General features: G+C 36.4%; 1 protein-coding gene across 1 annotated transcript in view; it reads left to right on the top strand.

Annotated features, from left to right (window-relative positions):
- Positions 1-10,577: 10,577 nt before the first annotated feature.
- GALNTL6 (polypeptide N-acetylgalactosaminyltransferase like 6) overlaps positions 10,578-17,976 on the top strand; it is a 481,374-nt gene continuing 473,975 nt past the window's right edge. Inside the window, exon 1 of the mRNA XM_053459754.1 lies at positions 10,578-10,855. Coding sequence (XP_053315729.1) covers positions 10,721-10,855 — 135 coding nt within the window. The 5' untranslated portion in view covers positions 10,578-10,720. The remainder of the gene's footprint in view (positions 10,856-17,976) is intronic.

Below are 17,976 nucleotides of genomic sequence, written 5' to 3'. Positions count from 1 at the left end.
AACATTCTTATTGTAATGTTATTTGTGCTGAGTAAACATTTTTCAATAGAGATTTTTTTTTTCTGAAAAATTGCTAGATACAGGTTTAAGGTTAATTTGATTAATTTGATTGATTTAAAAACAGCTAATCCTACAAGTGGGTTCTTTACTTTTAACAGTTTGATTTGTTTGTTATGAATAACAATGTGATATTATCAGTATGTAGCTCTTGTTTCAACACGTTCAGGTGGCCCTTTTGTGAATATAAATCCCATGTCCCTCTTTCCTCCCCTGATGTCCCTCTTTTCTATTATCGCTGTGTTCTACAGCCCTGCAATAATGTGTATGGAAACAACAGAAAATATGTTTAGAAATTAAATTGAATAAGTAAAACACATTATTATACTTCTAAATGCAAAGTCATGGTAAAGCCCCCAGCTATGCCTCTAACCACATCCTCTCTGTCAGTGTCCCTCTTTGGCCATTTAAAATGTTGTAAGGTATGTAGTGATGATTCATTAAGCTAGTCATCAATATCAATCAGTTTAGAGTAATAAAGCACAGTGGTAAGTGATCTTGTAATATTCACATAAAACATTTTAAATGGCCTGATTCTACAGAGATGCATAATGCAATTCCCATTTGCAGTCGGCGCTTAGACTCGTGATTCAATTCGTAAGCTGAAAGTTTTGGTAAAAACAGCCTGAAATGCTCACATTTCGTTTTGCGTGGGGATGTTTCATGATAATGATGAGTTGTAATTATGTCCAGGAACTCTCAGGTTATGACTCTAAGTCTAAGGGTTTTGCCCCAGTCTCAAGGTCTCAAGGTGAAGGGGCAGATTCTCAGGGTCACACAGTCTGGAGCCGACTCCTTTCTATTCATCATATGTATACTCCAGTTTTTTAGCTTTTGCTGCCAGTATATTATGGTTGATATTCCTGTGTGAATGCAGGTGACTCAATTAAGTTTCTCTTTAAATAATGGCAAGTCAAGGTTTCAATGAGAACTGCTATCAGAGCCATTTGGTTAACACATTTGGTAAGTCCTTTCATGTTCATAATGGGCTACTAAAGGACTAATGTTTCAAAATCTCAGGGTCAGTTTCAGGATTGTTCATATTGTTCTTGTAATCAATAGCTGACTAAGACATCGTTTCCTCCAAAACCATGGTTATTGACTATGGGGATGTGGGGACCTCTGTTGCTTGGATTGCTTAACTTGAGTTACCTGCTTAACCATTGAGGACTACTAACTACTTACACCTTATTTCTTGGACTCATTGTGTACTGCTCCTTTGTTTCTGGCTACCTGTTTAACACTTGAAGGTTACGTGCCTTACTACTTGGACTGCACTGGATGTGCGCTGGACCTCTACTTCTGGTTGAATATTGGACTCAACCTTAGCTGGGAAGTGGAAACTCAGCAAGGTAACCTATTAACATTAAGTTTAGTATTTTTCACTAAAAATAACTATACCTTGTAACTGTTATCTATATTAACCGTTGTTTTTTTTGGGGGGGGGCGGGGGGTATTTCCTGGGCTTTGAAATAGTCAATATATTTTTACTGGACAGGGAGCTGGGGAGAATAAAGAATCTCACTGGTAACATTTGCCACCAAATTGTACATTTAATTATATACTATACTAGATAAATGTATCAGTCATTAGCCAATTTATATTTCATGCAAATTGCTCAAGAATATTAGAGTAATTAATACAAAGCAATAAACAATGCTAAGCTTGCAAAAAGAACACATTAATCATATTAATATTACAAGTGACATTACCATATATTAAAGCACTTCATCTAAATCTAAAAAGCAACCTCAGCCCCTGAATAAACAGTGGATTATTATTCAAAAACAAAAAAGCGTGAAAAACAAGGAATAAGACATGGTGTGTAATTTAAAATATGATTTGCATGAAGTAGTGGCAAATACATCTGTCTTATTGGAGGTTATAGGAAACAGCCAGAGGGCCAGATGCTGTGTCCTGGAAGGTTTCTCAAGGTCCACTACCTTCAGCACTGCATTTTTTTTTATTATTAAAGGGCCACCATCATTTTAAGGGAAAAGAAGAGGAAATATAAACTGCTAAGGATCCCTGAGGATCTGTGTTGAAAAAAAAATAAAAAAATCCAATGAGCCATCTAAGAAAAACAGACGTTCATAGTAAAAGCAGATTGCATGCCGAATTTAAGCAATACAGCTCCTGGCATATAAGTCCCCAAAAAATCAGTAACTTTTCAATCGCACATAAATGATCAGTAGGTATATCTTTATAATCACAGCAGAACATCCAGTGATTTCACATCGAAACCAATGTATGTCTAATAAGATCAAAGAAAACCTGCGTGCGTCCAATAAGATCAAAGTAATTTAAATTAGCCATAGATCAAATCTTAAGATGAGGAGCTCCCGAATTTCTTTGTATTTCACGCAGCTAGGGGATAAAAGGTGGATATCGTGCCGTTTTACAACAAGAAAAAAAGCAGAACTACATGGGTTAAATGATTCTTATCTCCCCTCAAATTTTGTGTTATATGTAACGTGTGTCATGTTAGGACTTTACTTGACGGAGCAAGTGATCTTTTATTGATATTTTAAAAGCATTTTTGGCTTTCTGATGCCTGAGTCTTGGGCTTAGACTATACATGATTGGTTTCTTATTTCCATTTTGTTTGTAACAATGGTTTAAAGCTGTTATAGCACACCGGAACGGTAAGATGAGTTTGTGAAAATGCCCAGTGTGTTCCATGGCATAGCAATGAGTATTATTATTAAAACACAATTGTACCGTTAAAAAACTAATACTAAAGCATATACATATTAATTGGTTAATATAATTATCATTAAAGGTAAAAGTAGCTTTTATTTTTAATACAGATGATTCCACAAATACACATGAATACATATGTTAATATGTATTAAATTCTGAACTTCAGGGAAAAAACTCACTCTTTTGTGGACTAAAATTCCCACAACACCCACATATTTTCCCGAACCTGTTGGGAGTTTTTAGTCCGATAAAGATGCAGTCCCTGGGCCTGGTGTATAGTGCATTACTCACTGAAATAGCTATCGCGCTGATGCCAATGTTTGGGGATTGCACTTCTCAGTCAATTAAAAACACCTTTGTAATCACAACAAAGCACCCACAGAAAAGGGATGTATGCCAAAAAATAGTACATCCGGAGAAAGTATCAAAAATACTTAGCTGTCAAATTAAAGGAAATCGCTACATGAATGATTGTTAATGTGATTCAAAGTAAATCTGGGAGTAACACTAAATATAATTTAATACTCACACCATGGATTTCTCTCTCTTTTTTGGATATTATTATAACAATTGTCATGTAGTATTGTTGCATACAGTGAGAGAGAGGAACTAGGCTAATCTGACATCCTCACTATACAAGGTTCCTCTGATGTATGGGTGACATCAGCTAAAGTCCCAGGTTTACTCGGGGCGATCAGAAATCTATGCGAATATTTATTATTATTATTATTAATTTTACTATTAGTAAATTAATGATGTTCTCTCTTCCTCCCTCCCGCAACTCTGATTATAATATAATATTATAATATTAGATTACGATAACTTCAATTTACTGTCATTTGTATGAGTATGTTGTATGTTAGATATCTTTTCTATTTCCTCTTGTAATATTTTACTCTTGAGATTCAGAAATGGAAGATTATGTTTTGTTATATGTTTGTAATGGTCAAATTTTATATGTAATAAAACTTAAATTTATGCGAATACATCATACATTTACAGTTTGTGTTCTATATACGGATGGTTGAGTGAAATGCAAAATGTATGCATGGGGTATATTCTGTTTGCGTGAGGGGTGTATAGGGTTGTGTGTGGGGCAAGAGTCACTAAGCTTCCAGCTGGCTTTAAACTCAAGTCCCAGATCTTGCATTCTTCTTGCTTATAGATGTTGCCCCAGTGTCTCTCAAAAATAACTTGCCAAGTCTTTTTTAACCGACTAGGGAATCTTATCTGACTCAATTGTTTCAATTTTCAAGGTAAAGCGACGTTCTATAAGACCAGTGCCAGTTCCTTAGCTTTATGGCTATAAAAATGAATATCTCTGCTCATGTCGTATTTTTTTTATCAGGGCTTATGCATGTTGGTTTACCTTTTATTCTGTATCTGGAGCAATCACAAATAGCTTACAGGTAAGTAGCAGTTATAGCAGTTTTTGACTATGCTATGTTATACTCCAAATGGATATACCAAGGCAATTTTAATCTTATGCATATATCTTGTATGAGGGTTATTTCTCTCCCACATAAAATCAGCTAACAGTCATTCTTCCCACATCAGATAATTAGGAAAACACTTAGAGAAAGTAAAGCTCTGTCTTTTAAGCCCAAAATGAAACACATTACAAGAGAAAAAAAAATCATATTTTTTTTCTGTGTTTATATTATCATATATACAAGTAGATACTATTAAGTAGAAGCAATACAAGTTCCATATATACAGAAAGAAAAAGGCTTCAATGTTTAAAATACCAAAAAATACCAAAAATTTATCTCAGTATAAATCACGTGACACATATTAGATTTAATAGCCCACAGTTAGGTTGACTATAAAGGAGAATTGTTACCAACAAATAATTTAGCATTAGGAAGTAATCATGCCGATCCAAAGAGCAGGAGGTTTTCCCATGCTTTATATATTAATACAAATATATTGTTTACATCTGTAAAAGTATTGAACTGTAAAATATAGGCCTTGTAAACCAGCCAGGGCTGATTGAAGGATGTGAGAATAACTGTTCATTTTGTGCTAATGCAGCAATAAGCAACAGACGACAGTCCAGATGGGCCAAAGCCTATCTATATTAGCAAAACTGCATCAATGGATGTAGAGACCAGTGGGAAGTCCATGCTGATGACTCCAATGGTGGGAGAAGTATTTAAAATGCAATAATGGACAAAAAACTATATTTGCTCTTTATTAAACTGTAATCATTATTTTTGCCATCCATTGTAGCACATACTCTACATACTCTACATACTCTACATGCTCACAGTATTTACTTTTTACATACATCGATGCCAGACACCTTCCTATAATGCGTGAAACTGTCTTATTCGGTGTCGCTCGGCACATTTGTTGATATGCAATAAATGTTTACACAAACTCATTTCCCTCGTGCACCAAACCTATCAAATGATCTAGTCAGACATGGACTGCTTTTCCAGCATTCCAGGCAAATGTCTAGCGGTACCTGTCACATAATTATCACCTACCTTTATCATGCCACAAGTACGAGACTTATCAGACTCTGGCCTTATAGTAACGGCCAATTTGACGGTGTCAGTCTCTTTCTGTACATATATTGAACGGAGGTCGGTTTTCAGTTAAGCCAATCCTCTTCTGAATAGACGAGTGAATAGGAGACCAGGGCATATGTATGTTTAGAGGACATTCCACTACATCATTTTAAGATAATAAACCCAACTAATGGATGTAGAATAATGCAACAAGAGCCAGGCCTGGTTTGTAGAACTGGACACGGGCATCTCATCTAAATAAACATTCTTTGGGCACACTGCCACAGGCATGGAGGGACAAAGGGATTTTAAGCTATTTGGTTTTCATATAACCCTTCACCTCTAAGTCAGGCATTTGGTTCAACCTTGTGCCAGTCTCTCCATCCTTACTCACTAAAAACTCAGGTCCGGCATATCTATGGGGACTACACTGCTGGAAATGTAGCAATGTCAATTCACTAAACAAACCACCATCCTGTGGGTGGGAGATGCCCCATTACCTATTAATTAAAAATCCTGACAGACTGTGGTTAGGCCATTCCATCTGAAAGCTTATTTTCAGCTGCATGCTATGGAGGAGGTGAAAAGCAGCATAAATGACTAATGAAGCAGAGAAGGTTGCTGGTTACTTTGGTACCAGGGAATTAGGAGCGTGTACATGCCTAAGGTTGGCTCTAAGCTAATTTTGTCAATTACAGCAGGTTGTGTAGCTCTAATTAAATGTCTGTACCGTTCTTTTCTGAAATGCATATTTTTGCTAATACAAAGTATCCCTAATAGTATATCATTCTACATTCCAAAATGTATAAATTGATACTTCCAGTAGTTTCTATGTTTATTATATTTCTGGCTGCCGGTACAGGTTTTGCATGTTTTTTTTTTCCTCTACTTTACCAGATTTTCCTAACTTGTCTCTTTGTTCAAGTCGCTGCTGCCTTCAGCAATAGCATGCTGGATCCAAAGAGGCTTTGTCGCCTTAATGTACCTCTTTGTGGCAATTTATTTCTAAAATTGCCAACCTACTCGCCGCTAGTCTGTACGCATGCATCCATGCTTTGCTTGTTGTGAATTTCAGTAATCAGAACACAGTATGCTCCACCGACTGCATGAACATATCATGAAAATGTCACAGTACAAATCAACCAATGATGCACCTGGGAGAAATTACTGCAATACCCATCTGAGAATACACAAATAAAGGAAACCAGTGTTGCAATGAAATACGCATTATAATGTACACATGAATATGTAACACAATAGCAACTGGAAGGATGCTAAATGACTGTACTGATATAAAATGTCCCCATTATTTGAACTATTCCAGATTAAAGTTAATGGTCTAAAAAATAGTCTGGAAAAATTGTATTTCTCTTGCTGTTCACATCTTATGGCTGTACATGGTCATCCATGATCTATTTTGCTTTCATTTTTCCCTGGTTGGGCATAAGGCATGCTATGAGTTATGAGCAAAAGCAGTAGTGCATACCCTCGCTCTTGGCTGGAATGAATGTTCAGACCGTCCCTGGACATTTAGCATCATGGACACTTCCAGTATGTCACTGGAGTTCAGCTAAAATGAGAAGGAGAGCCCATTAGTTCTTTTACACACTCCTGTGAGCAGACAGGGTCTTGCACGCCTCACCGGCATGCGCGTGACAGGAGACAAAGCTTGGTTTTACAAGGAACAATGTTCTGCTCCTCTGATGTATTCTCGAAACCTTGACACTGGTGATTTGTTTGTGGTTTTTTTTAATATGACAGTGTGGCAGTGACATGTACACAAATGACCTTGTTATTGTGTGTATATTAATTTATTTGTATGTGTTTTTAGATTGCACAGAATATTTTCTACAATATATATTTCTTTCCCAGATGAAAGGTTTTAGGTGGCACTAGGTTATGCAATAGTATTAGGATCTTTACACCAAGAGTTCATACAAAATAAAACTACTAATAAAATAATACTTACCTGAAAAATAAATACATTATATTCCTTGTATCTGGTATACACTAGTGTGTGTGTGCTATACTTTAACCCCTTAATGACAAAGCCCGTACATGTACGGGCTCAAAATGCATTGTTTTCAATGGGTTTAGGGACCGCCCATTGTCCTTAAGGGGTTAATAAGTGTGTATATCTCTTTTGTGCTTTGAATATAATATTTCTACCTATCTATACAGCACAGGTTCAAGCTGAGGTTGGTAACTAAATAAAAAAAATAGGTATATCCATGAACTCCATCTATTAGTATTAGTCATTACTAGACGTGCCTAGTTTTCTTAGTCTTCATAGCTTGCTCAGTTCAATAATGTACACACAATTCCGTAATAGAAACCAAGAACTCATTGCCTTCCCTGGACGTGGCTAAAGAACTGAATTTGATTTGGATGCACCTGAGCTGGGCTGTGTTTTCCTTAAGTTCCGAAACCTGGAAAGGTCTTCGGTAGTTTACTTAAAAGATGTCCAGAATCATTCTTAAAATGGGAACCTTCACAGGTATCAGCATCATTCAATTCATTTATTAAAGTTGCACAAAGCGTCTACATTTGTATTTTAAAATCAATATAAATATTGTAGTTTAGAATGAAGGAACTGTTAAAGTGAAGCAGACAATCTTTGGCTAAAGGTGGAAAAACCAGCAGAAATAATTAATATTCTGTCCTGAATAGGTCTGGGCGACAAAAGGAAACCATCACTGGAAATGGAAAATCCTTGTTCACACATCTAGGTTCTTGCTGATGTATATGACATATGTCAATATTTTATGTGATAACTCTCATGATTTACAATATTACCCCATTCTGTAGGCCTCATCCTCACTATTGCAATGGCTATCAGAAGCAATTAGCCTCCAGAAAAAAGAAGAGGAAAAACTTTATGGGGAGGAATAATCATGTACTTTGTTAAGTGAACAAGTCTGCATGGGCTCGCTCGACCTTTTTTTTTATATTTTGCAATGGTAATGTTCCTCAAAAGATGACCTGACTGCATTTTTGCAGTCTTATGGAACAACAGATATGGGTACTTGAAAGGGTTTAACTTGATGAACTATTTCAGCCTATATAACTATATGTTACAGTTTTAATAGAGTCAAAACATGTCTTATAAAAAACCTCTATCAAAGTATTTGCAAAATACTGCTAAATTAAGGTGGATGCTGTGTTCCAGTGAGACATCAGTGTAAATATTTTAAGAATAAATGAGCCTTTATTAAGAATTCAAAGTAATAATTTATGTCAAGGGGTTCCCAAATGTTCCATCAAATACACTATTAGGGTCAATAATACGAAGGCATCTTGCATTAACATTGATGAGTCAATTGATAAAATTTAATTGGCACACCCGTGCTCAAGTGAAAATGTGCTAAAAATAAATTAAAAAAAAAGGTATTTCTGGGATCCCATAAATTACATTCACAATATACCCGAATTTGTTACGGTGTAAAACTAAATCTTATATATATATATATATATATATATATATATATATATATATATACTATTATAATAATATCATTGTTCTTCTCTACTGCATTAATGAAGAATAATTGTAAGCTTGAATAATCACAATAAAATAATACAAGACTGTAAAGATTATAACTGCATTTGCATCAGTTGATATGCAAGATACCATACCCTTAACAATGTGAAAATCTTAAAGGTGGGATTTAAAACCAATTTAGCATCACTACCCCCAGATACTCTAAGGTTAAAAATGTATAAGATTGAATACAAGGTACTGAACTCCATTGCCTTTTTCTTTTGTATCCAGCACTATGGCAGTCAAAGTGCTGGAAAGGCTGCTACAGACAGTGGGGTCTATCATAACCTATACTACTGTTTTCATTGAAACAAGAAATACATATGCATCCTTAATGTTAGGGGAGTAGAGCTGCTTGCTCTCCTTGCCAGCATAACCGATTAACTAGATGAGCTGTACTACCTGCCATCTAACTATATAATGCCCATAGCAACATCTTATAGTGTAATAAGCTTCAGCGTAATCAGTATCTTGGGCACAGAAGGAGACCCTAGAAGCCTCTTCGTTGGTGGGAAGGGATGGATCCAGCTGCCTCATCTGCTCAGTTCAGTGTGTAGTTGCAGTGTTAAAAAGCTTCTCCTTTCTACCCCTCCTCCACTCCTACATCAGCCTCAGTGTCAGCAGCAGCAGCTCCTGGAGAACTGTACTGTAGCTGCTGCCTGCACTCAGCAGACCTCAGGCAGAGCAGAGGTGTGCTGCAGCTTCCAATGTGGGGTCTCTTCATTCTGTGGCAAAGTTCTAAGGCTTTTCTTGGCAGCCTGAAAGTTCCAAGGACGTATACAGGCGCCCTGCCATTGTTCCTCTGCCCTGGCAACTCAAGCGTTTCAGGATCACTTGCTTGTTGACAGTCTCCAATTACCTTATCATTTCCCCTGCGCTTGGCAGTGTCCGGAGGAGGTGATCTGTGCTCACAGAGGAGAGATGCAGTGTGACAGCGCGTCTGACTAGCTCTGGAGATCCTCCCTGCACAACCTTCTCCTCCTCATCATCACACCTCCTCCCTTCCAGCTCCCTCTACCTCCAGCGGCTTGTTTATAGAGCATAGTGGAACTGGGGAGGGATTCGAATCGTTGCTTCAGATACCATCCACGTGTTTTTTGCAGGGGTGAATAATATCAGTTCACTTCAGGACCAAGGAGAGAGACTGACTCAGGAGGTCTTGCACATCAGTCTTCCTGGTGGTGTCATCACCCAGAGGATGGACCTCAGGGACGGCTGAGGAAGTGTTTGCACTATCTTTGCTGCTTCTTTTAGCGGTGGAACACAACAATCAAGGGAGGAACAGGAGAGAACTGGGCATCGTGGCTTCCAATTATCAAATATGCTGTAGCATGACTTTGACCATGTCTTGAAATGAAGAGGGCTTCTGGTGTGTACTATGGACCAAACAAGATATTCCAGAGCACCTAATGGATCTTGCCTTATTATACATCTCATCGCGACAAACCTTACATATGCATGTGTTCTATGTTGTGCCTCTTAAAAGTTTTTAATGACCTGAGCTATGTATGTGGTGTGAAAGTGAGTGCTAGCTACTCCTATGTATATGCACTTGTACATATTAGCCAATAATTCTGGACTCCTGATGACATTTCCTGGTTCCCACAGCTTCTAAAACTGCCCCATTGCTTTGAGGCTACACTGACATTGGGAGTACACTAAATGATCATATACTTGTTATTTCCAAACAATTCAGGAGTAAGTTTCATCTGTTCATGTTGATACCATATCCTTCTTAAAAGAGGATTCTTTGGAATTCTGCAGCAAAGTCCAAGGTCCCCCCTCAACAAAACTTTGAAGGCACACAAACTCTTTTACAGTTTACCAAGAAGAGTGGGGATAATCTCTGGTGGATTTTTTTTTTTTTTTGTAAATAAACATTTTATACTGAAATTCCATTGCAATGAAGAGGAAACAGAAAAGGTTTATTCAAATGGTATTGCTATTTATGGTGGCTGTAATTTTTCTTCCTAACATTGGGCTATGGTCGTTGTACAAGGACAAGCATCTCATGAAATCAGCTGATTCTGTGGAACAGGTAGGATTGATCCAAGTTGCCTTGAATAGTAACACAGTGGTGTGCTGTATAGAGATAATATATTAACTAATCTGACTGGTTACCCCCACATTATTCACCTCAAACGATCTATTTAAAGAGATTGATTTTTCACTGGTCACAGTTCCAGCCATTAATAGGGATAAGTGATGGGATTCAATACATGATCAAAAGATTCATTTTAAACCCTGTTGAGATGGCAGATCGAAGAGTCACTGCAACATATCCAGTATATTTTTTGTAAGTGTGTCATTTGCTAATGTTTCTTTCCAGCTTCTATTTAAACCGAATCCATTTGTTGGGTATTGCAACATCTGGTCTATAGATATATTGTAATAAAATCCTATGTGTGTTATCATAATAGTAACATATGTGCATTGCAAAATTATATGATGTATTGTGTCCTATGTTGAAATCTACTGCATTACTATTAACATTATATATGCAGCACATGGGCTGTCAATGATTCAGTTCATGCAGATTTTCTTAGAGTTTTAGTGGGGAACTTGGGGAATGTTTTGTAATTGATAAGGGGTCCCTGGAGTGAATGCAGTTTACAGATGATTTAATGCTTGAGATCCTCTTATCACAGTAGGCAGTTATAAGGAGCTGAATGACCCTGTGCTTCTAACACTTCTAATGGTGTAAATGGGTAGCCATACTTTTTCTAGAGGGTTTTATATGCATCTGATATCCATCAAATGCATAAGATTTCTAGGTACCCCAACTGGAAATAAGTGTACCTTTGGCATTATAGAACTATACTAAGTGTTTAGCACTGCTTACTGAAGTTAAGGCATTGGCACTTTAAGTCTTAAGTGTGCAACTGACATGTTGGGAAATAATATTAACTTTTGTCCACCATGAATAAACAGTGAAGAATGTTATTTTTATGAAAGGCTTATCATTTAGTGTTTTACATCTGTAATAGGGAACTGGAGTATGCTAAATGGAGTACCTAACAGCAGGGAAACTTTTTGTAACCACAAATTTAATCAGAATATATCAATGCAAATATTGTCTAAGAAGGAGATGGTTCAGATGATCATAATATGTTCTGTGAATTCTGATTAGTTCCTCATGTTATATTTTGACAGCACTTGGCTAATTTTCCCATCACAGTCTAGATTTTTAGACAGCATTCATCCACATCAAGAAATAAGTGAGTGACATGATGACTTTCATAAATTAAATTACATATCTTTCCTAATCAATTAAACAACCTGCAGGGAAGTGCTCATTGCATGTTCTTTGCAGTTTGCTTGTTTTTTTTAAATTATTGTATAACATAAAGTTTGAAGTCTTATGTTCTTAGTAGTTATTGTAAAATATAATGCTGGGTATGTTCCAGAAACAATACTGGAACCTGATAGATGTAAGAAGAACCTGTTTTTTCTCACCATCTTCACCAGGCGTGAGTTTGCTGCAGGAATTAATTTGCAGACTGTATTTAATCCGGTACTATTACTGGAACTATTATCACACATCAAGATCTATCAACTTTCACATTGACATTCCTTTAGTGCTCAAGCTACACCAAATCCATTTGGTTATTACCTTCAGTGTATGTCTGCAGTCAGTATGTTCGATGTAGCACATTATTTTCATGGATCTTTGTGCTGATCTTTGTCTCATTTCATGTCCTAGTGAGACTAGTCTGGACAGGTAAGATATGTAACCGGCACTGGAGAAACAGGGAAAATCCATGATACTGTTGATGACAGCTACTTCACCAAGATATTTGGAAGGATTGGACACATTATTTAAAAGTTTGTTTGAGATATGTGAGCAATAAAATAGGGGTTATTTATAAAGAGTGTTTCCAGCCCAAAGTCACCATAGCTAACTCAAATATTCCTGCTGACTTTTATACTTTGCACCAATATTAATCCTTATATACAAAAAGTTTGATCTGGGATTTATGAAGATGTGAAAGCACGCAGGTGGCTTGATAATGACCCAGAATCATTGCAATAGAAAATAGGACTCATATACCATTATTAATACAAAAAGTGTAATATACAGTTTTACTTCAACATTGTTACGTTAGCTAATGTAGCTTTCTACATCTTTGGGGTAGCTTGTCATGGCAATGTCTTTAATTACTGAGCTAGTTTGAGTGCCTGATGGAAAGTATGAACTGTGGAACAAATCATTAACTAAATCATATTGTGCTTTGTATGTAACGGAGGATATAACTATTTCTGTGCTTATGGCAAATTTTACCTGGGGTTTTATTGGGTCGCCTGAGCAAATTTAATCTATGCACACACACTATTACCATGTAGTGAGGAAAGTTGTGAATCACATTTCAATAGCTCATATCAGGTAAAGGTGCAATAGCCGAGGCTATATCTTTGTCACACAGTTGGTTACTCTATAAATAGGGTAGCAATTCATGCATTGTATGCAAAATCTTTCCATCATATGTTGACATTGTAATCAATATTTCTTATTACCAGTGTGAGCCCATGCCTATTTTAAATGACCCTATTTTTTGTATTTATTAACACACAAACATACACACATAAGCATAAGCATGGAAAATCAATGTCAGAATATCATTCCACAAAAAGCTAAGGCTTTAACATTTGCAGGCTTGAGAAAACTGCATTAAATACAACACAAAACCGTAAAATCAAATATTGAATGGACTAAAAAGTACTTAAATTATCAGCACATAGGCTGCCTGTGAGCATGGCCATTTCAGAATGAGACATGGTTTTTCAATATTTATATTTCACATATATGTGCATTGAATTTTAAACTATATAAATATAAAACATGGTTGTTCCAACTTCTACGATAAACATCAACTATTGTTGCCACTGAGCAATGTATGTATGAGGCCAATCTAAGTGTAGTTTGTAGGAGAATGCGCTGGTGGTGCCATTTGCGCTCTATTAGTACTACTTTTACAAAAAATACTATAGCAAATTATTAATATTTTGTTCTACATAATTTTCTTATAATATACAATATCTACTTATTATTTTCCCCCAGATGGGAATGCATATTTTAAGTACTTTGTGGGGACTTTGATATGCATTCTTTAAAAGGTTATAAAAAACACACTACTCACATCCTCCATGGTTTAACAATATATGTCACTGATTGGCTGCTTGAGGGAAGTACTCCCAAAAAAAGCAATGAGAGTGCTTTGTACGCATGCTCAATGATGTCTTGTTAGATACCTGCTTCACAACATTCACCTAGCCACCACTCGAGCTGTGTTAAGTCCTACCATATCTGTGGGGACGAGGGTTAAGAATGCGTGCAGGTAGGCCATTACACTTAGGTACTTACAGCAGAACATGGCACAGAAGGCAAATAGGAGTCCAAGGCCAGCGGTTAGATGAAGGCAGTGATCCGGCAGTGATAAATACTGGAAACGTCAGACTGACTGGAGCCAGGGTCAGTAGCCAAAATCCCAGTAACTCAAGACAGAAGCCAAATGGACTGGACAGACAGGAGCACGGTCTCAGACAAGCCAAGGTCAGAAGCGGGTCAGGAAGCAAAGCATATGAGGAGCTGGGACAGGGAACAAGGGAACAGTTTCAAGGATGCTGAGTTGCAATAGTAGAAAGAGAACAACAGCTTTAATATAGTTAATTGTGCATGTAGGGTAATTTGGTAGCACGCATGCATATCTGCATTAGCAGCAGGTAATCAGAGCACCTCCACCAGCTGTCCGATGAGGTACCCGCTGCGGGACATATGCTCTACACAGTGAGGAGGACACCGTTAGCTGGTATGAGACCTAATGGGCAGTAGAAGAGTGGGGAGCATTAAGTACTCCCTAACAATCGTACTCAATATAACAATTGTACACTGTTTGGCTGTCACATTGATCACAACTGGTGATCTGGAGCTGAAATCCAGTGACAGTCACCAACAGTGGTGGCTGTAATCTATACTAGAGCATGCCACGATGTTTTAAGTCATAGTGGCTCTATGTGCCTTGTTATGTCCCATGACAGGGGCCCACATTGCCTTAGATAGTAGCTTCAGTTGCCTTGTGGATAATCATCTTATGACCATCTACAAAGTATACAGACCTTGACAAGCACAGTGTTGATTGGGGATTCATACTTTTCATGTGAACAAAAAGTTAAGATTTGGAGATCGAATGAGGAAATAATGGTGGCTATAAATAGAATATTTTTAACATTCAGATCATGCAGTAAAGTTCCAGGAGAGAATTATGTTTTCTTCAGTTTGAGAAAACTTCCCTTACCTTGTTTAAATATAAAACCATTACCATACAGAAGACAGTTTTATCTCTGTCACTCCTTTCAGCTTAGTCATTAAATGCGATTGGAATCGTCCAGTTAAACGAAATTCCATTTATCTAACCAACCACCCATATGTTTACCTATAACAATCAAGTGTTATAGTAATTAATAGTAATACTATATTAAGTATTTCTAATAATACCATTATAATCTACCGTATGGAGTCAGAGATTCCAGTGCATTCTGATACATATTTCCCACACTTGTTTTATCTCTATGACCTTGATTATTAATGGGCAGATTTTTAGATACGTTGAAACATTATTGCAGTAGATTTGTCTGTATTTGAACAGAGATGCTATAAATATGATTGACATTGAAGCAATTCACTGCTATGCTGTTATGCTTAATTTCAGCAGCTTTCATAACTGGCTCTTCAGCAGAACGTTATAGCTGTATGGGGAGAAGGCTTCTCTTTCTTCATTTCCAATGCAAAGAAGTATGCATTTATTCTGTCTTTGTTATGCAAATCAATAAAAGTATGTTATTTGGGAGTTTTCAGCCAATCTTCTAATATTGGTGGGCTGTACATAGGAAAAAAAGAACTTCTAGTAATGTACCAAAATTAGATCTATTTAAACCACACATCACTTGGACATTCCTTTTCACAGTAGATGGCACTATAGTCCATACTGTCACCCAACCTACCAGACATTGTGTTTCATTTCTTATATCACTAGTTATATTCTAGTTTACATTCTTAATCATAATGGAAACCTGCCTTACTCTCTAAAATATATTATCATTGTATATGATAAACCTAAACTTGACACTTCCCACATCTTCCCCTGTTTCATCAATAAAGACACATTGTTAAAACGTTCTTGGTGAGTTTACATATTCAGTATATCATGTTGGATTATACATGAGTTTTCAGTCATACTTTTTTTAGATTCTTCCACAGATTTTTTTTTCAATTACTTTTCCAAGTAGTTTATTAAATGTGTACTAATAATGTAGAAGAACCAATGTAGTGAAACAGTAACTTCAGTTTACTTGTTAAGGCATTACAGTGGAACCGCTTACCTGACTTAACCCAATATAAGAACAGAATGCTTGGATGCTATCACTTATAACTTAGATATTTTCCCAGGCTGCTTTATCGGCACTTCTGTAAAACTAATTTACATTAATAAAAGTAAAAAAGATGTGTCAGTACAGGCTGAAAAAAAATAGATTCTCAGTACTTGGTATGACCACAATTTGTGTTAATTGCTGCTTTAAATAGTTGATCAAATAAAACCTGTTGGTGATGGTTGACGTTTTGACCCTATTGTACGATCAAATGTTATGTTTAATTGCTTTGCCAAATGTACCAATACCACTGCAATTACCACCAACTCTTTTTTGTAATTATAATCTTAAACCCTGTGTATCTGCTAAGCTCATATAAGGTTGAGAAGAGTATTACATATTACGTATTCTAAATAGTAGAGCTGTTGTAAAATATAAGTCCATCAGCTATTTAAAATCTGCCCTTGTTAATAATGAATATTGTTACTATGAATGTTCATGAAACTGTTATAGCTCAATTAGGGAAATTGAAGATATGCATGAAAAGCAACATCTTAAATCTTTATATTTGTAGACATGCTGCTGACTTTAGATGTGTATCAATAAAGCCGCTCTCCATGGTGCTTGAGTCATTTCTCGTAGATTTACAACATAATTATTTGTTGAGGAACATATCTACATCTCTCTCTAATTCACTGTCCTCCAAGGTCTGTGCATAGTTCAGATGGCAGTGTTTGTTCATACCTTAAATCCATTCATATTCCTTTATAACTTACAAGAGGGATACAGCAGTCTAAGAAATACAATGCACAGACCAACGTATCCATTCAGCAAACTATGAACACAATTGCTTTGTTTGATTTCTTGTACTTTCAGGGTGAATAAGTATTTTAGAAAGAATATGTGTTAAAATGTTCCATGTATTTGTGGTTGTATATTTATCCTGATGCATAAACGGCTACAGTTTGCATTTCCTACATATTTTAGTAAATGTCTATTGTGTTGTGATGGAGGATCTAGAGCACACTACCCTACTATCTTTGTGATTTATTCTTCGGAGATTGATTTGCTTAGTGCTTTTTTTATTGACAGCTTCTTGCTATATAGCCGGTAAAATGTGAGAATTCCCATTGCTGCATTTCTCATTGTAAAAAACAAAAAAATATAAAAGGGAAAAAAAACTCTCAAAATCATTCCTAGCCCATTGACTCAATGCACAATAACAATTTCTACTTATTGTGCATACACAGTACACCCTTGTTAATAAACAGGTCTCCAAGGATTTTTTTTTTCATTTTTACCTTGAGCATATCTAGAATTGCTGCTAAAAACTGCACTGGGTATTCAAGATGAAGTCTAACCATTGATTTATAAAATAACAACATTATTTTTGCTCGTATGGACCACTAACCCCTCCAATACAAGGCAGGTTTGTGCTGTTTGTGTACAACAGGTTTTGCTTGCAACAAATGTCGGTTATCCTCAAATCTTTCTCACGTAAGGATTTCTTTATATAGTCAATCTGTAAATTGCTATGGTAATAACACCACTTTTTAAACATTGAAACGAGATTACTTCAATATTAACCCCTTGAGGACAATGGGCGGTCCCTAAACCCATTGAAAACAATGCATTTTGAGCCCGTACATGTACAGGCTTTGTCATTAAGGGGTTAATAACCCAGTATGTTTATAAAGAAAGACACAGTAATAATGTCTACATCTGCTGACTTCATTTTAACTAATGAAGGACAACCCCACAGTTGGCGCAGAATTAATACTGAATAATTCATAG

Source organism: Spea bombifrons, chromosome 1 (genome assembly GCF_027358695.1).
Source record: "Spea bombifrons isolate aSpeBom1 chromosome 1, aSpeBom1.2.pri, whole genome shotgun sequence".
Lineage (NCBI taxonomy): Eukaryota > Metazoa > Chordata > Amphibia > Anura > Pelobatidae > Spea > Spea bombifrons.
Note: the sequence above shows the minus strand (reverse complement) of the source record. Positions and strands in the feature narration are given on the sequence as shown.